Genomic DNA, 23,948 nt, shown 5'->3' with positions numbered 1-23,948 from the left:
TGGGCAAGAGTCTGGCCACTCCCAGCCTTTGATATTTGGGACCAGAGGATACTCCCCCAACTCCCAGGTGTAGGTGGGGAATTGAAATTGCCTCCTGCAGGAAGTCTTCTCTAGATTGCCTTTACCCCACTAGCGTCCTCCATCTGGGCAGCCCCCAACACTACAGATACCTCTAATAAAGAGCTCTTCTCATATCCTCCAGTGATCTGAGTGGATGTGAGGGATGCCAGGGAACTGAGAAAGAAGGGACCAGAGGAGGGAGGGGATGAGGCCTGAGTCAAAGCTGGTGTCTTTGAGTTTTATTGGGAAGGGGAGTCCATTGTAGTGTGGGAGGCCAGACCAGTAGATCTAGTACCTGTGAAATAAAGTTCATTATCTGGCTTCTCTGGAGAGGTATGGAGCCCCCTCAGAAGAGCTGGGCTGAGGAAGAAGCCACTCATCCCACTTCTACTCCTCCCTTGCCCGGTAAATTAGTGTCATCAGCTCTGGGAACACTGGGGCTTTTATGGGGGCGAGGCCCTGCGCGTGCAGTGTGTCCTGTAGTGGTCGGCACCTGGCCCTATAGGACCGTATGAACCGCCCCGCACCGCGGGGTTTCAGTCTCTCGCCTGCATGCATGGCGGGGATGCAGGCGCATGTCCTTCTGTCAGACCCTCCGGTCCGTGGGGACAGGGACCCAGCCTCATCTCTCAGCCAGGCTGGCCAGGATGCCAATGAGATTGTCCAGCCCCAGCAAGTAGCCGTCCTCTCGGTTGCCCTCCTCCCAGGGCCGCCGGTGGTCCAGGGTCTGGCCGTCGGGGAGGGGCGTGGTCTTGCCGAAGTCGATGAGCCATACGCCGGCGCGGTGGCAGTGATCATGCACGAAGAGGAGCGAGCTGCCGATCACCTGCCGAGTCCCACACCGTCAGGCTACGGCTCTAATCCGGAGAAGCCCTCCACCCTATTCCCTCACAGACCCCAGACCCGGTACCTGAGCCTACCCCTCTTACCTCGTGCTTCCTAAAGAACTCAGAGACCTCCAGTGTGTCCCGGATCTGCTGCAGGCGGTTCAGATACCTCCTCTGGAGAGGGGAGAGTAGGAGAGGAGAACAAATTAACTGAATACCAGCTGAACCTCTGCGGATATGAGGAGCGCCATGATGCATGTTTGGCTTGGCAAATACCGTGGTGAGGAAGGCACAGGCCCCCACGTGGCGCGCAGCCCAAAAGGGAAGGAATGTAAAGCAATTACAACACAATGCGATAAATGCTATGATGGGGGTCACGTAGGGTAGGGTGCTACAAAAATTGACCTGACCTGGGGACACCCCTAGGTATCAGGCTCCCCAGCACCTCAGGGTTCTGGGATCCCGCGCTCACCAGCACTTCGGCATCCCCTTGCACAAACTCCTGGAAGACGCGAATCACCTGCTCCCGGCTTCGCGTGGTCTTGAAGTCTGTGCTGCAGGAGCCGTCGGCTTTCTGTAGGAGGTGGGCAGAAATTGTCAGGGGCCCCGTGCCCGCCCGAGGGGAGAGGATCAGGCCAGAGCAGCGGTACCTCCCGGGACGTTGAATGCCAGGGACAGCGAGGCTGCCGCCAGAGGCTTGCCTCTTCCGGGGACTGTCAGGGTGGGAGGTCAACATGGAGGACAGACACCGCACAGTGGGGCTGGGGCGGGGGAAGGGCCCGGGAGGTGCAAGGCGAAGCGGGCCTGGCTCACCTTAATGCCCTCGATGCGGAAGCCGAGCGTGGTACTGGAGCTGATGCCTTCTCGCCACTGCATGTAGCGCGGCTTAGTGACCGCGCGCTGCGCGTGCTCCTCCTCGGTGGGTGCCCCAGGGTCTATGGCCAGCATCTTCTTGTACATGTCCTTCCGCAGCTTGGGCCGCTCGCGGGCTTTGGTCAGCTCCTCTTCCAGGTAAGTCCTACGGAGGCACAGAGAGCGGCGGGGCTTGAGCAGGCGCACACCCGGACCCTGTAAAGCACGGCCTTGGGCACGCGTAGAGCGCTCGTTCCCACCCCGGGCCCTTTACAGGTTCCCACCTGCCCGGTAGGGCACGCGTACCTGACGCCCATCTTGCAGTCAAGTACGCAGGGCCCATCGAAGCCGTCGAGCAGGTCCTGCAACTGCAGGTAGCTCTCGCCGTCGCGCTCCACCACACCGTGGAAGGCGGGCACGCAGCCGCGCAGCGCGTCCGCCATGAGCCGTGCCAGGCAGTAGCGCTCGGGCTCTGAGCTACGCTTCAGAATCATCCCGCTGCTGCCCGCCTTGAAACTCCCTGCGGGCAGGCGCTAGTTAGTGCTGCCTAGTCCCTTCCTCCCCGCCTCCACCCACCTCCCCCGTGCCTGCTCCGTGCTCACCCGTGTGCCCTGCCAGCTGCACCCAGGAGTAGCGCTTCTTGAAAGGGCTCATGACGGGCAGATTCACCATGGTCCGGATCTTCTGCCAGTGGCTTTTCTGAAAGCGACACGGTCCCGGTCTGTAAGTTAGCGTCTGCATAAGCCCTCCTTCCTCTGGAACATGGTCTCGCCCAGCCCAACCTTACAATAAGCAACTAGGGCCTGATGAGTCAATCATTCATTCGCTCAGGGAAAGTTTATTGTGAGCCTGTGTGGCGGACCCTGAGACAAGCACATGCAGTTGACAGACATCCAGCTCTTCAGTGTGCTGAAAAGAGCCCTGGGCTCAGTGTCAGAAAGCTCACGTTTGCACCCCAGTTCTGCTGCTCCGAAGCTGCATGGACAGGTTACTAAACTGCTCTGTCAAGGTTTTAGGACTTTTGTGAGCATGAGAATCACATGATGGTCACTCTTGTTTAAAAAAATGCAGATTTTCAGGTCCACCACAGGGAAATTCTGAGCAGTCTGGGGTGGGACCAAAAATTTGCATTTCTACCAATGCCTCCGGATATTCTGCGGCCTGAGAAGCCTCTGAGCTCAGTTTCTTCATCTGTAAAATAGGGAAATAACCGCTCTCGCTGGGTTGTTGTGAGTAGTAAATGAGGCTTGAGTGTGACAGATGCCCCCACCCCCAACCCATTCCTTGGCATGAAGCAGTAGCTGGACAAATCTGGATTATTGTTTCATTTACTTGGGACCATTGGTTCCTCTCATTTAAGGAGAAAGACAAACATGGAAACAAACCATTACATAGGCTCAGGGCAGGGAGGCCAGCCTGGTAGGGCCTGGAGAAAGAGTGGCTTGGGGCTCCCCAAGGCCCTCTTGCTATCCCTGGATGCCATCTCACTCCTAGCCAGTTGACAAGGCCCAGGGCACCCTTAGTCCTGATCTGGACCCAGAAACCTGGGCTTTGAAAATGGGATACAGAGCTGCGGGTCTGTCATCTTAGATGAAATTGGGAGGGAAATGTAGATTTTGGTGTACCTTTTGCCTCTTGACCATTGTGTCTAGCCTTCAGCCAGTCCTGAGAGTATCTCATACTCTGGACCTTTCCTCTTCCCACCCCAAACTCATCAGTCCTGTGTCTACCCACTGAAGTGCAGAGGTTTGTTCATGCAAACATTGTGTCTGCTGCCTCCTCCCAGGGTGCCTGCCTTTTAGAGGAGTTACACATGTGTGCCTCCACAAGCGTGGAACCCAGGAATCCAGCTTCCCTGACCAGAGGGTGTTCTAACAGGGAGAGGGAGAACTGGCATGCTGGCCTACGCAGGGGAGGCTGATGACCATAAAACCCCTTTCCGTGGGGAGGAGATGGAAGTTAGTGACAGAGCACTGGATGGGGAGTCTGGAGTTGGTTCCAGTCCTGGCTCTGTCACTTTCTATCTGAGTGAACCCAAGGGAGAATTTCAGCTGTGTGAGCCTGTTTCCTCTGGACCTAGCTGTTGCCATAACACGAGCCACCATTTACTGACCGCCTACTGCATGCCAGGCACTTCTCATCTCCATCAGACAGCCTTGCTCCTGTTTTCCTACTGAAGTCCCTACATGGCACACTAGGGTGTGATCACTTGTCCAATCCCTAGGGATCTGGGGGTGTAGCCAGAAGCAGCCCACTAGAAGCATGACATCTCTTTCAAAACTCCCTTTTTCACGCTTTAAATACATACAAGGTTTGCATTATGCTGCATAATAAATCCAAGTTTTATTATAAAACTCTCCCACCTCCGAATCCTCAAATAAAATTCCCGGAAGATGTATGTGCTGTGTGTATTGAGTGGCACCATCCTATACCCTCTTCCCCCACACTCAGTTTGAGATTCGTTATGCTGCTGCACATGCACAGCAAGTGCATGAGGTGGTAATTATTGCCATTTTACAGAAGGCAATCAAAGTTCAGAGAGTTAACATCCCCTCCATCCCTGCTCCCAGCCCCCAGTCTCTGCCTTAAGCTCCAGTTCAACCCCCTCCTCATGCTTCAATTGCCCCAGCAGGTTCCAAAATCCATGCTACCACCCAGACTCCCTTTAGGGGTCAAAGGGGACCCTGCAGGAGAAAGAGTTTTGTACAAGATGAAGCAATTTGCAGCCACAAGGTGGTATGTTCTAATCACTGAGGAAACACTGAGATCTGTCTGGGGACCCCTCTCTGTTGGCTGGACACTTCTGCTTCATCCAAAGGGATAGGTTTAATGGTGGGGCTTCGGGCAGCTTTAGGGACTTACTGGCAGAATTTGGGGGACAGTGGGACCAGAATGGACTTCATCAGAGGGTACATCTAGTTCTGTAGCTACCCTAGTAGAAGAAGGAACCAGCCTTGGGTTAGATGAGATGGGAGAACGGCATCATCCTTTCTTCTGGGATCATGTGGGAGCAGTGAGTGAGGCTGGAAGGTGGAAGCTGCGCCTGGTAGAAGAGGATTTAGTCCTGCAGTCCTGGGCTACTGACACTTGATTGATGTGTGATAATACAGCACTGACTTGCTCCCAAGCTGAGGTAACGTGGGGTCATCTCTCCACTCTCCCCACCACAGTTTTGTGAGGATCGTATCAGCCAAGAGCATCAAAGACTAAGGCTGGTTCCAGCCATGTGGGTTACAAAGGGCTTTCACACCCATAATGCCATCTCAGCCCTCTCAGCCACCTCTTGAGGTTGGTTGGTAGTGACAGGATTTAGTTCTTCTGCCAGTAATGCATATGGTCAAACATGGAAGGAGCTGACGCAAGTATCATGGAACTCTGTCGTCTTCCATCTTAGGGAGCTACCTCCCCCAGGGAACATAATGCATATAGAGATGCATGTATCCAAAAAGGTTCTGGGAGAATCATTCTTTGGTGGGTGGGTGGGGATTTGGGCACACGAACAACAGCAGGGAATATATTTTTGAGCAGGTAAGGCTTTTATTGTATGAATATCAGAAAGCAGATTTATTATGTTACAGAGTGAAATCTAGCTGAAAAGAGGGCTAAAACTCCATCCTCTGGCACAGTCTATTCCGCCACAGAAGTCTGGGAAAGCCGCTCACAGCCAAGAGGCTACCCAGACATCTTGGGACAAAAAGCTCGGGAGAGCTGACCATGTGAAAGAGTCTTTGATGAAATCACAGGAGGACCCTCCGATACTTCCTCACTCATGGAGCTGGACAGGGAGCATCTCTGGGCAGGGCTTAGCTGGATACTAGCCTCAGACCCTCCTTTGTCTGAGCTCTATTTGGAAGCCCTGAGGACTCTCCTCCTTCTCATATCACACCAGATATTCAGTGTATCTTCTGCCAGAACGGATCCTTTGCTTGTCTTTGGCATTCATCCCCATCCTTCCTGACTTCTACTGCCTACCTCCAGCCGTCCAGACTCTGGCTAAAGCTCTCTACCACCCAACCCCCTCACCATGTTCCCAATACTCTATCAAATAAGCACTCCTGGTGGCAGGGGTGATGAGAACAATCCGTTTAAATTTATAAGATGATTTGCACTAAGGTATAAGTGACCCATGACTTCACCCTCCCAGGGGCATCTGCTTTTTAAAAAGGAAGGCTGTTAACCTAAATTCTGCTCTATAATTAGTGAGAAGTGAAGTGTGGGAATTCTGGGTCCAGGACAGGATCGAATCCAGGTCTCCTTACCCATCCTGGAGCACTGAGAGAAGAGAACCAAACAAACAAGAGTCAAACACCCTCTCTTCTGCTAGAGCAACATCCCAAAATTGTTTTAATAGGCAGACAAGGCCTAAGAATACAGTCATGCCAGCCACCCTTGGGGATAGGGCCCCAACTCCTCTCCTGGCCTGTATGGTTTTCCCTGCCCATGACTCTTCCCTCTACCGTAGGAAAGGACCCAGCAGGGAGGCAGGCTGCCCAGTCCCAACTACCTTGCGGGGAGCCCAGCTCCAGGCTCTGGGAAGACTGTGCGTAGCTCCTAGGAAGAGAAGTGAAGGATGTACAAGCTGGGCAGAGCCTCCCCTCTCTTCCCATTGTCCACCCAGGCCTGAGTTGTAAGGGGCTGGCGAGCTGGGAGCTGCCGAGCACTGCCTCAGCACCCTTCTCCCAGGTGCATCCTTCACGGTCAGCCAGCCGATGGGCTCTGCTTCCTACCTGGGGAAGCCCTAAAGGCAGCCTGGGCGGGCGCACTGTGGCGCTCCCGGCCTGGCCGCAAGGCAAAGTCCGAGCTGGGCCCTCCACGCAGACGCAGGCGGCCTCTGTCAACAGCCCCCGGCTTATCTGCCGCTGCCTCGGCTGTTTGCCTTCGGGGAGGCCCCGGCGTGCTGGGGGTTGGGAAGGCCTGGGACTCGCCGCCTCGGAGCTGGAAGGGCTCTCAACGGCCATCTGCTCCAGCTCCTGCCGCCCTGGGTGACAGCGAGGCCCAGAGTGGGAGAGGCCGGCCGAAGACGCCCAGGCAGAGCTGCGACTGGTCCCCGGAGTCTTGACCCAGGCTGGCCTGTCTACGTTGTACACAGTCCTGGGCCGCGGGACCTACTCCGCCTTTGGGAGGAAGAGCGAAGCTGGGGGCTTCCCTCCTGGCTCCCTTCCTCCAGCGCCCGCCTCTCAGCTGTCAGAGATTTGAGCGGGGGAGCGGTGGGCCCACAGCTACTGCTCCGGGTTTTTGGAGGTGGGGAGGGAGGAGTCCTCTCACTGCCCCACATCACCGCCTTAGAAACCACTGGGCGGCACCCGCCTCCTTTCAGGCGCCAAGGTTGCACCAAGAATGGTCGGGGATCAGGCGTACCCTTACGCCGGGGGAGGAGAGAGGGACTCCCCGCACCCTACACCTGGTGGCGGAGTGTGTTCCTGCTCTGTGAGACTTTTCCCTTCTTCCTCTTGTGTCACTTACAAACCACGCCGCCCTCTGGGTAATGTAAGTCTCAGGGGTAACTGAGTCACGGAGCCACAGCAAGTCATTACAGTGACTCCCGCGCCTCGTCCAATCCGAGCACGGGGGGAGCCCAGGTTCAGCAGGCCCCGGCAACCCCGGCGCGCGTCCGCCCTTCTGGGCAGGCCCCGAGCCACCAGAGCCTGCGGGGAGCCCTTCGCCTCTCCCTCCACTACAGGGACACTTGCATAACGTGGATCTAGAGCAACTCCTTCGCGTTGACCGCGGATAGTTATGTGAAGTATTTGGCCTTGGTTAAAACCAGGGGGACAAGACGGTTATCCTGGGCGCGGCACATGCGGGAGGGGCAGGCACCGGGAATGACTTCACCGCACCCTAGCCTGGGTTATCCGAGGGTCAAACCTGGCCCCGGAACATCCAGGCTACCAGAGGCGGAGGTCAGCAGGCTGGTCCCACCCTTTCCGCCTCAGTTTACCTTCTCCCGGGCCAGAATTAGGAGGAGTAAAGCGGAGGAGGGCTGCGTTCCGCCCCCTGCCAGAGCTCCCAGTCCCGCGCCCCTCCCTTCCCTGCGTCCACGCCTGGTGCGGGCGCCGGGAGCAGACGGCGGCGGCTAGCGAGCAGAGCCTGGAGCGCGGCTCCACTCCCACTCAGGAGAGGGAAACCGTGGCAACGGCGGGGGTGGGGCCGCGGCGCGGGAGAGGGGGAGGCAGAGAGGGAGACTCGTTGACCCCACTCTCCGAGAGTTCGTGGGGCAACGCTAAGCCCCTCCGATCCCTCCAACCATCTCTCAGCCAGCAAGTCACGCTCCCCCCCCCCGCCCCCTCCCCGCTCCCCGAGGCGGGTCGCAGACTCCTCCTTACTCTCTTAGACGCCCCAGGGCCCGGGCCGCGACTCGCCTGTGGAACCGGGGTGACCACTGTAAAGGTGAGGGGTCGGCCCGGCGCCTCTCTTTGGCCCCAATGCCCTCCTAAAGAGTGAGACTCGGACCCGCCGGGGAGGGAGCTTAGGGCAGGAGTCGGTCCGCAGAGAGCTCAACGCAGGTCCCCGCACGCAGCCCCCGCGCCCCGCACTGGCCCCGCCCCCGCGGCCAGTACCTGAACCACGTCCTCGCTCGTTTCCAGCTGCACGTTGCCGCGGCTCCGGCTCTCGCTGTCGCTCAGAAGATCGTCCTCCGAGTCCTCGGGCAGCGACGAGGAGCCAGTGGAGGAGAGCGACGAGGTGGAGAGGCGGCGCGGCTGCTGCAGGTGCGACGAGCCCACGGCCGGGAGCCAGCCACCCTCCGGCTTGGGCGGCCCGGGGCTGGCCGGGGTCACGTCCGGCTCCTCGGCCGTCACAGTCAGCTGCGGGATCACCGGGGCAGGGGGAGCCCGCGGAAGCCCGTTGGGGATCTGTCCCCCCCGCCGCTTGGCCCCGCGGGCCCGGGGCTCCCCTGCGGCGGCGGCGGCGGCGACCGCGGCGCAGCGCGCCTCGAAAAGCAGGCGCAGCTCCCCGACACTCCGGCGCGGGGCCCGCTCCAGCCCGGGGCTGCAGGGCCCCGCGCCTCCCGGTCGCGCCATGCCCGTCGGGCCCCCGGGCAGGGTCATTTCCCAGCAAGAGAGCCGCCGGGGAGCCCACCAGCCCGCGGCGCGGCGGGTACTGGAGCCGCTCGGCGCCCCAGGCTTGAGACTGCCCCGAGGCGGAGCCTGCGCGGCCGCTCGCCTGGGCCCCGCCTCGGCCGCGCCCCCCGCCCACTCCTTTCACTTTCAGAGAAAGCGCGGGCCTCCTTGGGCTCCTGCCCAGAATGGAAGGCTCCCTGTTGCTCCTCCGGGTGGCCGGGAAGCCCCGACCTCCTGGAAACACACAAAACCCGGGCCTGGCCCTCGCGGCCTCTCAGTGCCCACTCTCGAGAACACCGGAGGGGCTGCTCCGCCCCACGCCGTGCCGCGTCCCCGGGAGATTCCTCCTGGCAACTCCAAGTGTCCCGACCCCGCAGGAGAGGAGCTGGTCCAGCTCTTGCTCTCGCACCCAGTCCCTGGGGCTCCTTTCCGCGTTCCACTCATCCTGGGCTAAGGCTTCCAGGTCTCCGGGGCTTTTCTCCGCCCGGGACCCCTTCGACACAGAGTTCAAGGCCTTCGGCTTCCCAAAGAAGCCTCACCCCAGGGCATGTGCCCAAGTGGGGACTCTGTCCTGGGAACGAGCTGAGGCTTCTCCCCCTCCCTACCCCTCCAGCTCCCCACTTCCCGGCTGGCAGAGTAAAAGGTCAGGGGGCAGGACCCGGATCTCTCCAGGTTTTCCTGGCAGAGACCTGGGCAGCATCCCTGGCTGCTGGCTGGCGAGGGCTGAGCCCTTCTTCTTCCTTTCCTTTTGGAGTTCGGGGCTTGGAGTCTGCTGTGGGGCTGTAAGCAAGTCATTTCACTTCCTTTGAACTGCTGATTCTCCTTGGCAGGGTTGTTGTCCACCTCACAGGATTGATGTGAGAATGAAATGAAAGATGTGCTATCTCTGAAACGTTGGAATCATTTTAGTGTGAGTGGTAGAAAGAGCCAGCCTCAGGTTCACCACACCCCAGATGTGATTTTAGGCAGTCTCTTCACCTTTCTAAGTTCCATTTTCTTACTTGTAAACGTAGGAAAACCTCACCTGACCCACAGAGTTGTGGCTGTGAAACTGGGAAGAGGGTGCTAATGGCGGTGAAGGATCTCATACACTGCAACGTTCTCAGCGGCGGCATCATAGTGGCGGATCTTCGGTCACTTCGCATGTTAGCGGTCAGCTGAGCTGCAAAGGCTGCTTTGTGTAGAAGTCAGCATTTCACAGCATTTCCTGTTTTCCCCCAAATGCCATGAGTGAGAATCCCTCATCAGGTGCCCGGTGCCTAGGGGTTATTGGGGGACCTCTGGGGAGACTGCCCTCAGAAGGACAGCCTCTGAGCTGATGAAGGCCAAAAGGAGGAGCTTTCCTTTCGTTATCTCCCTTCAGCCAGAATTCAAGGATGGCCCAGGAGGAGAGAAAAGGAGGGTTCAGAGAGACAGTGGGAGCCTTCAGCAAAGAAGAAAGGAGAAGATCCCTGAGGGGGAATTGATGAAGAAGGTAAAAGTGTGGAAGAAAGAGTGGGAGGGGGAGGAAGGAGGAGAAACTGAAGGAATGAAGGAGTGAGAGAAAGAAGGAAATACAGGAGTCTGAATACTTAAGTCTTCTGTGGAGAACCTGGGAAGACACATGGCTATTTCTCTGGGACACAGAGGTCTGCAGGAACCTGGGTGTTTGGGTGACAGGTGTGTACTCAAGGGCTTGAAGGCCCAGAAACACCCATGTCTCTTGCTCTCACTTCTCTCCCTCCTTCAGAGCTACCCTGCTTAATGGTGGGAGCTGGGAAGGTACTGCCCTCAGAGAGGAGACTGGGGGCAAATCCAGGGTGGAGAGAGTCAGCAAGGACCTGTCAGAACTGGAAAGGTGGGAAGAGAAGCGAGAGGAGGGAACATGTACTCCACACCTGTGTGCCAGTCAATGGATGGGCAATATTGGAGGCATGAGCAGGCTGGGAGCTGGTGTCAATTTGGCCGCCACAAGAAAACTCAGGGCAATTCCTTTTTCTTCTTGTATTAGGCACTTGTCCAAGGCCAGCGACCAAAGAAGAGGTCTTTGCCGCACCTGCCCAGGTGTTCCTCACTGGGAAGGTAAGGGCAAACCTGGGAATTGCATATTGAAACGAGAGTTAATTTCATAGATTTTAGAGTGGAAGTACTTTTAGATGCCTCTATCATCCTCACAGTACAGCAGAAGTAACAAAGGGGTTAAGTGACTCAACCAAGGAGGTTAAGGCACTTGTGCAAGGCCACACAGCTAGTTGGTGGAAAAGCCAGAGTGTATCCTAACTTCTATTCCTGTGCTATGCTCAGTTTCTTAAATTAACAACTTGTAGTTCAGTCCCTAGTTCCTTATCCAGTGAAGGCAGAGTCTGCCTCCACCTACCACAGGTAGAAAGCATAAGGGGGCAGGGTTTACCCCTAAACCCAATATAGCTGTGGGACAAGGTCAAGGGGTTCTCACGTCCTCTTAGGTGAGCCAGGAATGACCTTTCAAATCCTGGAATCCCGTTTTTGTGCCTCAGTTTTCCCAGTCCTTGAAGCTGAGTAGATGGATGTGAGTAGAAGGGGGTGGAAAAATCAGACTGACTACTACCTAGGTGGAGGAATGGCCTCTTGTGTGCTGCAAAAAAATGGAGGTATGAGAGCAAAGAAGAATGTTTCACAGTTGGCTGATCTAGGATGGGCCATGGGAGTCCCTTATCCACAAGGTCTTATCCACAAGGTCAGCTATGTGTCTGAGAAGAGAACTGATCTTTCTTCTTCTTGTGGCCTCTCAGTTCAGGGATCCTCCTGAACCCTAGAGGCCTGCATCCTGGGGTGTCTGAGTCTTCACCTCTCTCCATGTCCTTCAGGACTTATCAGGCATGAGGGCTACATCCCTCCTGGAGGTAACAACCCTGGGGCACAAAAGCTGGAGAAAGGGGCGCCTAAAGAATGGGGTGTGTGAGGTGAGGTGCTTCTGGTTTTATTCCCTAGCCTGCCTCATTTAGCTTTGTTCCTCCTCTACGCAACCCACAGGGCAGCACCAGTGGCCTCAGGGGCAGGAGCAAGGTCACCACTCACCATCTCTATGCCAGTTTCTGCTTCCCAAGACCCAGAGGCAGGGCCTCTCACCTGTGGGAGAGAGGATGAATGGGCCACCTGTTTTTTGTTGGTTTTTTTTTTTTAATATTTATTTATTTATTTATTTTGCCTGTGCCGGGTCTTAGTTGCGGCATGCGAACTCTTAGTTGCGGCATGCAGTATCTAGTTCCCTGACCAGGGATTGAGCCCAGGGATTGAGCATTGGGAACGTGGAGTCTTACCCGCTGGACCACCAGGGAAGTTCCCCACCTGCTGTTTTGAGGAGATTTGAAAGCCTCTCCAGAGAGAGCCTAGCTTCTATGTTTTGTGTGTGTGTGTGTGTGTGTGTGTGTGTTGGGGAGGCAGAGGGGCGGCATATGCTCCTTTAGACCAGGTGGTACAGGGTCTCATTCTAGTCAACAACTCCCAGACATGCTCTGTGGTGCTTAGTTTAGTGTCCTCCAAGGGACTTTCTGACCCCGGGATTCCAATAATTCTGTGACAATACCTATGACTCATTCATCATTTACAGAGCAAACAAACTTCCACTGAGCAGCTGCTATAAACCAGGCATTGTGCTAAGGTGAAAGGGTTACAGGAATGAGTAGCTCCTTACCAGGAGTGGTGGTACATCATTTTACATTGTCTTCTGATGGAGGGAAGCGAGAAAGGACCCAACAGAAAACAGCTCCCAGGATGATAAATGGCTGTATTTACTGTTTCCAAGGGACTTTCAGTGAGACCTTGGTCTTTCAGCTGCTTCATGCAAACAATTCCCCAACCCTGGTCAGTCTGTTGCCCTTCTCTGCCCAGGGCATGGTAGAGAGAGTGCTGGAGGGCTTCCCAGAGCCAGGGCCCAATGAAAACTTGCAGACGGGGAAGAACTGGAGGTCTCTTTCCTCCTGGAAAGAAAAGTGAACAGGGCTTCCCTGGTGGCGCAGTGGTTGAGAGTGTGCCTGCCGATGCAGGGGATACGGGTTCGTGCCCCGGTCCGGGAAGATCCCACATGCCGTGGAGCAGCTGGGTCCGTGAGCCATGGCCTCTGAACCTGCGTGTCCGGAGCCTGTGTCTCGCAACGGGGGAGGCCGCAGCAGTGAGAGGCCCGCGTACCGCAAAAAAAAAAAAAAAAAAGTGAACAGCTGTCTTCATTTGACAACCCAAGACCCTTTTCCTTGCCTCCGGGTTTCTGCTCCTCCCCACGCAGTCTCTGACCCCATAATTGATAGAATTTGTGGGAATATCTTCTGACAGTTTAGCAGGACTTGGGATCTAATAGTGTTCACTGACCTGCCACCATCTGAATCACTCTCCTCTAAAACGAACAAAATGTGTCACCACGCCTGTGTATGTTCAATAAGAACATTTTCTCTCCTGACACACTTCAGAAACAAGGTTTCCCATCCCTCCCAGGAGCCTGTGTTCCTGTGGTTCTCCCTCCTCCCTCTCTCCAAAACTCAGAACCCGCAGAATCTCTCCCAGTGGCCAAGCGGAGGCAGAGGGGATTGGTAGCGTCTGAGGTCAGGGACGCGGGACGCGGCCCCCAGTGTCGAGGCGATTGCTCTAAGAACGTTCGGGGTGCAGTCGTCCTCCGTCCCCCACGTCCCTACCAGGGCACCTCTGGAATCTTGTAACCGCGGGAGGTGGGCGCATCCCCTAATTCCATTTGTGATCTCCGCCTGCCAGAGTGACCTCCACCCCAGGTGCGCGGAGACCGAGCCCACAAAGCCTCCGGTGGCTGGGTGGAACCAGGAGGCACCGGGAAGCTACGCGCACGCCCCGGGTCCGTGGAGCAGATGCCCACTCCACCTCGGCGTTGGCTGCAGGGGCGCCCCACGCCACACGCCAGGAGCGCGCCTGCGAGCTGAGGGCCCTACTCCCAACTGTGGGAGGCCGCTAGGACGCGCGCCCGGCAGGGGTCCCCACACCTAGAGCCGCGAGCGCGCGCACGTGCAGGCTGCGGGGTCGGCCCCGCGTGGCACTCGGGCCCGGACTCCAAGGTCGCTGGGACTCCAGTGGGCGAACGGAGGCCGAGGCTGTTGGGTGGTCGGGGCCGGTCGGGTGAGGGGATAGCTCCCATCTGCCACAGCTGCTTTTCTCGCGGTCTCGGGTCGAACCCATAAGACGGACAGTTTGGGCTTCTACTGCAAGCAGCGTCCGCACCGCCGGGTCTCCTTCCCGCTTGCGCTGCGGTCTGGGGACACGATGGAGGGGAGAGGTGGCATCAGAAGCCCCAGAAAGCAGGGGCTTGGGAAGGACGTCGGCTTGCCCCGCCCCCCTTCCCTCCACTACGTTTATTGGGCGTTAACTAAGTGCTAGGCGGAGGAGGACACTAGTAGCTTCCAGGATGGTGGTGGTGGGGAGGCTCACAAATAACAACAGTACAGCGTGGTGGGTGCCGCCCTAGGGGAAGCCTAGGTGCTCCCAAACCCGAGTGGGAAGGGGCAATCAGGGAAGGCTTCCTGGAGGAGGTGGCCTTTGAGCGCTGAAGGGTGAAGAGGAGTTCTCCAGGGAAAAATCGGTGGAGATAGACCAGTGCATTCCAGGAGAGGTGAATGTGTTTATGGCTGAGCAAGATGTGGTCTCCACATGAACTTAGTGAAGCAGGGTCATCAACAGCTAAAAGAGAGAGAGAGAGAAAAAAAGTGATATTCTGAAGACGGTTATCAAGGTAGTCATCATGAAACAGATCAGAACTTGGTTGGACTTCTTTACACTTATTTTCCGGTTTGGTACTGTTTTTAATGTTTTAATTACTCTCCGTGGTGAGACAATCTTTCTGAGCCCGCTGGGGCAGTGGCGAGGTGGAGGCCTTCAGAGCCACTGAGGGCTGGGAGTGGAAGGATGCTTTCAGACTGACCATCAGTAAAGAGGGAGTGTGTTGGGGGCTGGAGAGAATAGCAGCAGCAAGTTTGGACCAAAAGGCAGCTGTCTTTCTCTGGACGGTTCTCCAGGCCAGCCCCAGCACCCACTGGAACCTCTGTGTGGAGACTGAGTTTCTTGACCCCCAAGGTGGAGGCTGCCGGGAGTCTCTGGGCCAAGTCATGCCCTCTGTCAGCACTCAGGCTGTTCTCCTGTGACTTCCCACCCCTATTTCACCACACTGGCCCTTGCATCCCAACCCCTGCCACTCTGCCCCAACAGTCTCTCCTGCGAGGCCTAGTGGCCTCTACTCTCACTGACAACAGCATTTATCGAACCGTTATCGATGAAGGGAACACTTTAACAGGCTCCTGACAGATCTTATAGTAAAGATGGGGAACTTGGGCTCAGAAGAGTTAACCAGCTCAGCCCTAGGTAGTTAAGTGGTGGAGCTGGGATATGAACCCTGCACTGAGCCTGCTTGCCTTGTGGCTTTTAGGTCCTCCCTCCGGTCCAGGGCACAGTCTGGAAGCCCTAGACGTGCCTGTGCTCCACTGGCTAAGCCCCTATTCAGGGCCAAGAAACTCTGGCACTGAGGCTGGCCTGGGGAAACTTATACAGAAGGCAGGCTGCCCCTCTGCCCCCCACCCCACCGCCTTAGTGCTGCTGTTCCCTCCAAGCCTCTGACACTCTCCTCCCCAAGGCAGTTCAGCTGCCCCTTTGGTCAGGGAAGTCACACACAAAAAATCTGAGCTGGAGGTCCATGGCTTCCCCGTTCCTGGACACCACTACCCAGGACACCCAAGAAAAGTCACCTCCTTCGCTCCCTCAACTCCAGAAAAAGTCGATGGACCCTGCACCCCTCTCACCTTTGCATCCCTCCACCTGGGGCAGTCACAGCAAGTGGCTGCCTCACAGCAGGGAACCCTGGGAGATAACTGGACTAGGCTGTCCTCTGCTCAGAATCTCTGCTCTCTAGGCTCCCAGGGAGCCCACTGCTTCCAAAAATCAGGCAGCTGGGGACTTCCCTGGTGGTGCAGTGGTTAAGAATCTGCCTGCCAATGCAGGGGACATGGGTTCAACCCCTTGTCCGGGAAGATCCCACATGCTGCGGAGCAGCTAAGCCCGTGCGCCACAACTACTGAGCCTGCGCTCTAGAGCCCATGAGCCACAACCATTGAAGCCCTCACGCCTAGAGCCCGTGCTCTGCGACAAGAGAAGGCACCGCAATGAGAAGCCCACGCACAGCAATGAAGACCCAACGCAGCCAAAAATAAATAAATAAATAAGTAAAATAAATAAATAAACAAAAATCAGGTGGCTGGAGTGATAGAGAGCTTAAGAAAACCTCATGAGATGCAGTTGCTGGGTGAGCCCCAGGGACCCACCTCTCCCAACACCAAAGGCAGGCTTGGACTGGCCTTGTACCATTGTGATTGTCACCTCCACCTTCCCATCTCTAAAGGAGAGTTGATCCAGGATCTTGCTTCCTAGCTAACACATGGTCAGAAAGGTTTGAGACACAGCCTCATGCAGTGTTGGTGGTGAGCCTTACAGATCTCCCCAGCTTGGGCCGTGAGGGAAGGGTATCAGTATTTCCTCCATAGGCACACTCACAGCCCCTGGGCTCCCCCTTCACACTCGTGACAGGCTGAAAACAGGTTAACAAAGGAATTGTGGCTTAGCCAACTGAAAGCTGGAAGGACCAGACTCTCCCCAGTGTTAGGCAGTGTATCTGGGGCCCACCTAGTTCTGTTAAAGCTTGGTGATATATCTTCCAAAGTAGGAAGTAAACCAGGCCAGTTGGAGGTTGCCTTGGCTCTAGACAACTACTGTCTCAGAGAGGCTTCTGGGGAACCAGGTGGCTGAAGACGACAACAGCCACTTTCACTTCGGAGGTGCAGGGCTAAGGGTAGGGGAAGGAGAGAAACCAAGTGAAAGAGAGACTCTCTTGGACTTTTAAAGCATGACTTTGAGAGTTGCCACTCAGGATGCAGTCCTTGGACTAAATCTGATTCCCTTGTTAAAACAGGGCATAAAGTTTATTTACAAGTATCTGTACAGTTTGAGTGACAGGTCAGGACTTCACAGAAACAGAAAACAAAAGCATTCTTTTTGAAGGGAAGTTGCAGGCAGTAGACTTTCCCTGCACCTGTCAGAAGCAAGACAAACAGACCTATACATCATGAGCTAGGCATACGGACATTGGCCTTTTTGCTTCTCGGAAGGAAGTGAAAAATGTAGAAAGCCGCCTTAGGTGCCGCACCCTTCAATACTGAAACCACATGGTGGGGTCGGGGTGGAGCAGTGGGCTGCTGCTGTGATTCCCCAGCACAAGAAGCCTGAACCACCTAGAAGCCCAGCTGGTGGGATAAAGCCAATGCCTGGACCAGATCTCAGTTCAGAGGTCCTGCCTCAGCTGAGACTGCAGACAAGCCCTCGGTCTTGACTCCAATCACCAAGTAGGCTACTCAGGTGACAAGTTAACATTCTGTCTTCTTTGGTTGGCTTTGCTCCCTGCTGTGTTTTGGTGTCTCAGAACACAAGTTTCATTAGCTGCATGTGGGGAGGTAGGGGCAAAATGGCTACAGTGTGATGTAGTTTTAATAAAAATTTTATTACACAGCCATAATGTAACCGACACTTCTCCAAATCCAAATGATACTAAATACAGATCTACATGGTGGATCAGAATGACTCCAGCAAATTATATGGATTCTATAATTTCATGTCTTTAAAACCAGAAAAAAAAAAAAAGTCCAAGTTTGTCACTATAGAAGAGGTCCCAGCAGCTTCCAGGACTCTGCTGGAGTCCAGGCAATGTTTAACAGTCTGTGATTCCACATTTACACAATAGTCTATAAAGAGTTTCGGTCAATGGACTATTCAAGTATATATGATTTTAATGAGTCCATCACCATTCCTTTGCCCAACCAAACTGTGTCACAGCCACCACATAGCTGTGTTACAGTCATATTTATCAATTTTACAGACACAATTCTTTTTAAAAACCATCGATTGCTGCTTTTTTCTTTTTTTTAAATAAAAAAAGTATAAACTAAGTTAAAGCAACACTGAGGCTCTACTAAACCCGGAAGAGTTACCAAGTTCATTTTTATGTTTAAAAACAACTTAACTCCATGATTTCCCATCATCCCACTTTCTTATAGAAAGTAGGGTGAAGAAATACAAAGCAGGGCTTTGAGATGCCTCTCCCTCTTGTGGGAATCAGAAGCTCTCAGCTGTTCCTTTATCTTAGTTCTTGTTTTATATAGTCAGCTGTACTTTGTTCTGAAAAGATCTGTTAAATGCCACTTTTATTTACACTTGGAGCTTTACACCTGAGAATGATTATCAAGCAGTCAGCTTATCTCTTTGCAAACATTTCATAAAGACATACATACTTCTTTGCTGGCTTCACCCTAGCTGCACAACAATATATATGCTTACCATATATATATGTATACACACACACAAAACTGCACATGCTTGTAACATTTGCAACCTAAATCTTTGTGTTCGTTCTCTCCACATTCATGTTGAATACTTTCTCTTAAAAAACAGAACAAAATATTATTCTTGCTGAAATGGCAAAACAGAATCACTAAGAAGAGACAAGTACATAGGGTGGAGAACAGACACACTCTACACTCAGCCAGGAAGCTGTGGGCTATACACATGGGCTGAGCAAGACACCTGCACTGCCCTCCCTGGTACCTGGCTGTGGGCTTCCCTCCCACCTGCCAGGACACAGCGGACAGGGCAGGGGCCAAACTGGGGAGATTTCTCCAAGGTGGGGGAGGTGATGGGGAAGAGGAGGTGGGGGAGGGGAAGTTACACAGCTACAGCAGTCAGGCCTGTTTAGTAAGAAGAATCACATTTAATGAGTTTCTTTCTTGCAGTTTCAGATGCTCAAGTACAGCTGAAAAAAATCTGAAACAGCTATAGACCCATGACAGACTGATACAAAGAGTACTGCATTTTTAAAAAATGATAAAAAAATCCACACACTTACAGACACATACACACATACACACTCTCTCTCAAATAGACCCCCCTCCCTCCCCACAAATGTACACTTTTTGGAAACTAAACTGGTTTTGAAAATCCTTCTTCCACAGAGATGGGAAGAAGAGAAAGATGAGGAGAGAAGAAGGAGGACTGCAGGTGCCCAGTCCCCACTCCCTCCAGAGGGTCAGGTGCCAAATGTTCAATGGTTGGGTCCAAGGCAGTCCATAGAGGAGGCTGCCCAGTGCTGCTGCTATCACCGCCAGGGGCTCCAGCAAGAATCCCAGCTCCACGGTAACACTGAATGCGTGCAGAGTGGCCAATGAATTGTGCTGGTTTTTTTTTTAAAAAAAAAAAAGGCAAACACAAATCTAAAGACATGGATAAAGCCCAAGAGAGCCCAGGTTCACACTGGGTGGGGCCTGGGGGGTTGGTGGGAGATGTTGCAGACAAGGGAAGTCTATACAGCAAATGGTTTATATTACAGATGACTGGCAGTTTAGAGTCTCTTCCCAGTTCTACTGCTGCTCCAGCCCAGTGAGGGCAAATCAAAGGAAAAGAGGAAAGGTGGGGCACCGTGATGGGGCATGCAGGGTCAGAAGCAGCAGGCTGGGTGCGCTCAAATAAGCCCTCGTCGTTTTTTGTAGTCTTCCAAGTTCAGAGATCTCCTTGGAGCTCCATCCTTGGCTGGCGGAGCCTTGGAGGTGATGGCCAAAGCCTTTGACTCTATGGGAAAGAAGAGGCAAATCGGCATCTGAGGTCCTTTGGTCTTGTGCTTCACTCCTTCAGGTAGCCTTCCTTACTGTCCCTGTTCCCTCTCAAAACATACCTGCAGCCTGTCTTACTCTGGTCTCCATAAATACTGGTAAGCAGACACCCCCATTTCTTCCCTAAAATCAGGCCTCCTTGCTGGCTCAGAGCCATGGAGCCACGTGGTCCTTGCTCATCACCAATCTGCACCTTCACCTACCTGAGCTGGGAACTTGTAAATCAATCTTCACGTCGAAATCATGTACTTTGAACAAGTCTTCTGAGAGGTCACTGGCTGACTTAGAATTCAAATCTTTATCCTTTCCCTGACCCTGCAATGTGAAGAGAAAAAGTAATTACAAAGTATAAATGCAAGTGGACTTCAAGAAGCAGTGACCACTAACAGTAAAGGCTCCTGCTCGAGTTCATTAGATCTTCCTACTAAGGCCCTTTTCTGATTCCTTCTCTCAGAGGGAGGACAGGAGAGGCCATAAAGAAGTTTCTTTTCTGAGCCTAAAAGAGGAGAGGGAAGGGAAGGCTCATGTCTGTGGTGTGAGGGAGAAAGGGTGGGCTTAAGACAATAAGCCATCTCTGACCCAAGGTTTTAGGAATTCCTGGAACAGTTTGGGCTCCTCAGGAAAAGGCAGAAAATGGCTTCTAAACGGGCAGTTTCTCTTGGTTTAATATTTTAGTTTTCAAAGAACTTTCACTTTTACAACTGCCTCATCCTTACACGTCAACTACCCCTTCTAATTGTCCTATGAGTTAAATAAGCAGGGTATATAATATTACCCCCACTTTACATATGAGAAAATGTGGATTAGAGGGCTAGAGGTCAGTTGCCTAAAGCCGTAGTCAAGGACTTCATTAAGTAGTGGTGTTGGGTTTAGAATTTAGGTCATCTGACCAGAATTCAGTAGTTGTTTATTACATTTGTAAATAATGAGGACGGAGAAAGGACTGCAAGTGGGACGCCACGTTCCTCCAGGTGGGGACAATCAAACCCGACCCAGGAAGTGCCTCTGGTGTCCGGACCAGCGGCCGAGCTCCAGTAGTATACTTGCCTTGCTCATTTCCTTTGGAGCATCTGGTAACACTCCAGAACCGTATTTTGCGTTCAGCTGGGCCAATATGGCAGCTTGAACAGCCGGGTCTCTGGACTGAGAGACAATGCAAGTTATTTTAGAGATTGTTCAACACTCACACAGTCCTACCACCAGCTTCTGTCCCACCTACCACCACTAACATCACAGGCACCACAGTGGGCCCATCAGCAGATCAGTGGGGTTTTCCTCCACACTGCAAAAAGGGGCAATTAAAAGCTTTGAAGCCCAGCCCAGACGGGCCCTAGCTAGGCGCTTCAGCCTACACATTCCTCACCTCTGCTGCACTGGTAAACCTGCCCTGGCATAGGCGGTTAGTCCATAGGTTTCTACAAATCCATGCCAGGTTTTCACTACCTGTATGTCCTAGAGTAAGATAAAAAAAGGAAGTATCCAGACCCAAGAGTTTGAGGCAAGCAAATCCCACTAAGACAATATTATTTTTAACTTCTTTATTAATCTCCTAATGGAATTCATTTTATGTCCCAGAATCTAGGTCCTGACTAAAAACGTCCTCTCTAGGCACTCACATTAGACACGATGGTAGGTTTACACTGTCGCCTGGTAAAAGGATCCATCTGTTGGTTTTTCATGTTGTGACTTTCAGCCTGAAACAGAGAGCATGTATTACAGAACTGTATCTCCTGCCCCCCCGCCTCTCATTCATCGTAAGCTTACATATAAATAACAGTCTGCAAGGTCCTAAAAAAAGTCAAAGGCTGTCTATCGTCCTTTTCCCTTTAAGAACACCAGAGAAGATTATGGGGGCAACAACCAAAAGAAAAAGACTGGAAACTGATAAAAATGAATACGCATGGAGTAGAATCTAAAGATGGGGAGGGATAAGACAGGGTAGAAGACTGCTGCTTTTTATTATAAATTAATAACTTATGTGCTTGTATGTGTGCCTACAGAGAAACTATGTGTGTGTTAAGTGTACACGTTACTTCAATAATTGAAAGATAAACTCAAGCAAGATACAGAAAAGATTACATATTGTTTTATTACATATTGTTTTATTAATTAAAATTATTTTCAGTGAGCCAGATAAAGTTGTCTTACTCACCACAAGGGCCTTCTCAGACTCCACAATGTTCCACTCCCGGTTCCGCTGGTTGATGTAACTGTGGGGTGAGTAAGAGGCATGAGTCAGTGGGCTGTGAAAGGAGGAAGGGGACCACTGAGTCCTCACCCCAGAGATACGTGGAGCCACTGGGGCACAGTGCGTACAAGGCCACAGGCTCGCCTGATAATTGTGGACCAAGGATCTGTAACACACCTGATCGCAGATATGTTCTTGGTCCGCTGGCGGTCCAGGGCCTCTGCTCGTTCCTCCAGCTCGTTCAGCTGGTCTTGGATTTGTTTGGCCTTGTCCTGATCCCCCAGGTCCTCAGCCATGGCCTGCACATAGAGAGACATGTGAGATTCTGGCTATGACTGGCTCTATATTAAGTGTCCCATTACTTCCAGCACAGGCAAGATACCTCACATGATGAACAAATGACAGGAGGTGTGAAAGAGTACTGAAAACAAACACCGTAGAACCCAGGCCCCACATGGCTAACTCAGCCTAACAAGGCTCACCCCACCCTGATGTGAAGAACGGAAAACCACCCACCGCAGCTGGGCTTGGCAATATCATTCGTCTGTTCAGACCCAGTGCTGATAGTACCCTGGGGTCTATCTTATTACACACGAAACTAAAGTGACTAGAAAGTGAGGAAAATGGAACAAGCAAGATCAGTTTCAATTTATAGAAAGGAAAACAGCCAAAGGATGCTGCCCAGGTGCCAGGAAAGCACTGTTGCTTACCTTTGAGCCCAGCATTTTCTCCCAATCCTGCCACTACTAACTTGAAAGATGGTGAACAAGTTTGATTTCCACATCTCCTTACAGGACAGGGAGAGAGGTTCAAGCACAAGTCCTCACCTTTTCCTTTAGGAGCTGCGTTTTCTTCATAGCATAGTTGGGTGGAGCCTTCCTGAATCTTTCTTTCTCTTTTACAATCTGTACCAGAGAGGAGATACCAGCAGTGAGGTATTTCTAAATTAGTTCTGTAGGCAAGATAGGTGAGCCCATTTTGGAGGTAAGCAGCTAGTTAAACGGGGGCTGCTCTTCCTATAGCAATGCCATGCCCCACAGAGAGAGCGAGTTCATTCCAAGGGATGCTATGCTGCTTCCGGGGTCATGGAGATTCTTCTGGGATAGTGGGAAGAAACATGCACCAATAAACAGCAGCAGCCCAAGGACCTTGTACTGTCAGGCTAGCCACTGTCCAAGCGAACAAAGATCAAGGAATTTTACCAAAATGTTTTGGAAAAAGAAAACTCTTAAAGGACCAAGCCTAGAAGAAGAATACAGATTCCTGAACCCTGAATACACTTCCTTAGTCTATGACTTCAAGTGAGAATGTATGGACAAAATCTTGATGAACTATAAATAATAAGGTAGCGATATTAGTATTCCCTCTTTCTCACGCAACAGTAGCAGAGCCAAAAATGTCAAGATACAGGAAAGAAAAGAAAGGCATGATCTTCTCTAACACTGGTTCTTGATGAGCCTCCGGACTCTGGGGTACCAGGTTTCTTACCTCTTCAATGTCCTGGTCATTGAATTTATAATTAAGAGCTTCTTTAATAGATAATTCCTTCTTATTGATTTCATCTAGAGTGGGCAACTGCATGCCAGCAGAGAACATCTGGACCAAAACATGATAAAAGGTTATTTATGATAAAGGGTTTTGGAAAGAGGCTCTCTCAGTGTTTTCATCAACAACTGCTAGGGAGGTGCTGTCTGTCCACTTACCGCTTCTTTCCACTTCATGAATTCGCTTTCAGTAAACTCCTGGTTTGAGACAAACTCTAGGCGGAACACTCGCTGGTCACTGCCGTGCCTACACAAAAAAGAGCAGCTTCAGGAATGGGTATGTTGACTGCAGCGCCAGAAGAGCAACCCCACCAGACTGTACACCACCTGTCTCTGTGGGTTTCCATCATAGCTACCCTTTAGAATCATCTAGGAATATTTACAAAACTTCTAGCGCCAAAGCACCACTCTAGATCAACTGAATCAGAATCTCTGGGAGTAGGAACCAGGCACGGAAATTGTACACACAAAAAGCCCCTCCCAGGTTGTTCTAACGGGCAGCAGGGACTAAAAATCAAAGTGAGCCCCGGAAACAAGTGGATTTGGCCAGTGCTTCAAAAGTCCATTTACAATAAAATCCATCACAGTCAACTGGCATCAAGAATATGAAATATTACATAGATATCTGAATGACAAGGAAGCTCTATCCCTAGAAAGAACACTGCTGTTCTACTGACTCCTGTGCTGGCCACGTGAGTCAGTGTCATCCTCCCAGAGATAGTCACTTTCAGCACGTCATGGCTGCTGCC

General features: G+C 52.8%; 2 protein-coding genes and 1 long non-coding RNA gene across 3 annotated transcripts in view; 1 reads left to right on the top strand and 2 right to left on the bottom strand.

Annotated features, from left to right (window-relative positions):
- Nucleotides 1-283: 283 nt before the first annotated feature.
- Nucleotides 284-8,845, bottom strand: ITPKA (inositol-trisphosphate 3-kinase A). The gene is made up of 7 exons (XM_060003560.1): nucleotides 8,297-8,845; nucleotides 2,342-2,438; nucleotides 2,046-2,259; nucleotides 1,701-1,905; nucleotides 1,360-1,461; nucleotides 990-1,061; nucleotides 284-886 (listed from the first exon to the last, which is right to left on the bottom strand). The coding sequence occupies exons 1-7, from the start codon at nucleotides 8,783-8,785 to the stop codon at nucleotides 683-685; spliced, it is 1,383 nt and encodes a 460-aa protein (XP_059859543.1). The 5' UTR covers nucleotides 8,786-8,845; the 3' UTR covers nucleotides 284-682.
- A 1,385-nt stretch (nucleotides 8,846-10,230) lies between these two features.
- Nucleotides 10,231-15,820, top strand: LOC132419666 (uncharacterized). Its single transcript, XR_009518221.1, has 3 exons — nucleotides 10,231-10,271; nucleotides 10,788-10,858; nucleotides 15,760-15,820. It is a non-coding gene; the product is annotated as an uncharacterized lncRNA (long non-coding RNA).
- A 1,595-nt stretch (nucleotides 15,821-17,415) lies between these two features.
- The window catches only part of RTF1 (RTF1 homolog, Paf1/RNA polymerase II complex component), a 48,991-nt gene continuing 42,458 nt past the window's right edge, over nucleotides 17,416-23,948 (bottom strand). The window contains exons 10-18 of the mRNA XM_060005034.1: nucleotides 23,359-23,446; nucleotides 23,144-23,251; nucleotides 22,483-22,560; nucleotides 21,833-21,954; nucleotides 21,620-21,677; nucleotides 21,084-21,161; nucleotides 20,515-20,610; nucleotides 19,671-19,782; nucleotides 17,416-19,426 (exon numbers count right to left, since the gene is read on the bottom strand). Of these exons, the coding sequence (XP_059861017.1) occupies nucleotides 19,320-19,426; nucleotides 19,671-19,782; nucleotides 20,515-20,610; nucleotides 21,084-21,161; nucleotides 21,620-21,677; nucleotides 21,833-21,954; nucleotides 22,483-22,560; nucleotides 23,144-23,251; nucleotides 23,359-23,446 (847 nt within the window). The 3' untranslated portion in view covers nucleotides 17,416-19,319. The remainder of the gene's footprint in view (nucleotides 19,427-19,670; nucleotides 19,783-20,514; nucleotides 20,611-21,083; nucleotides 21,162-21,619; nucleotides 21,678-21,832; nucleotides 21,955-22,482; nucleotides 22,561-23,143; nucleotides 23,252-23,358; nucleotides 23,447-23,948) is intronic.

This window comes from Delphinus delphis, chromosome 2 (assembly GCF_949987515.2).
Source record: "Delphinus delphis chromosome 2, mDelDel1.2, whole genome shotgun sequence".
Lineage (NCBI taxonomy): Eukaryota > Metazoa > Chordata > Mammalia > Artiodactyla > Delphinidae > Delphinus > Delphinus delphis.
This window is presented reverse-complemented; position numbering and strand designations above follow the sequence as displayed.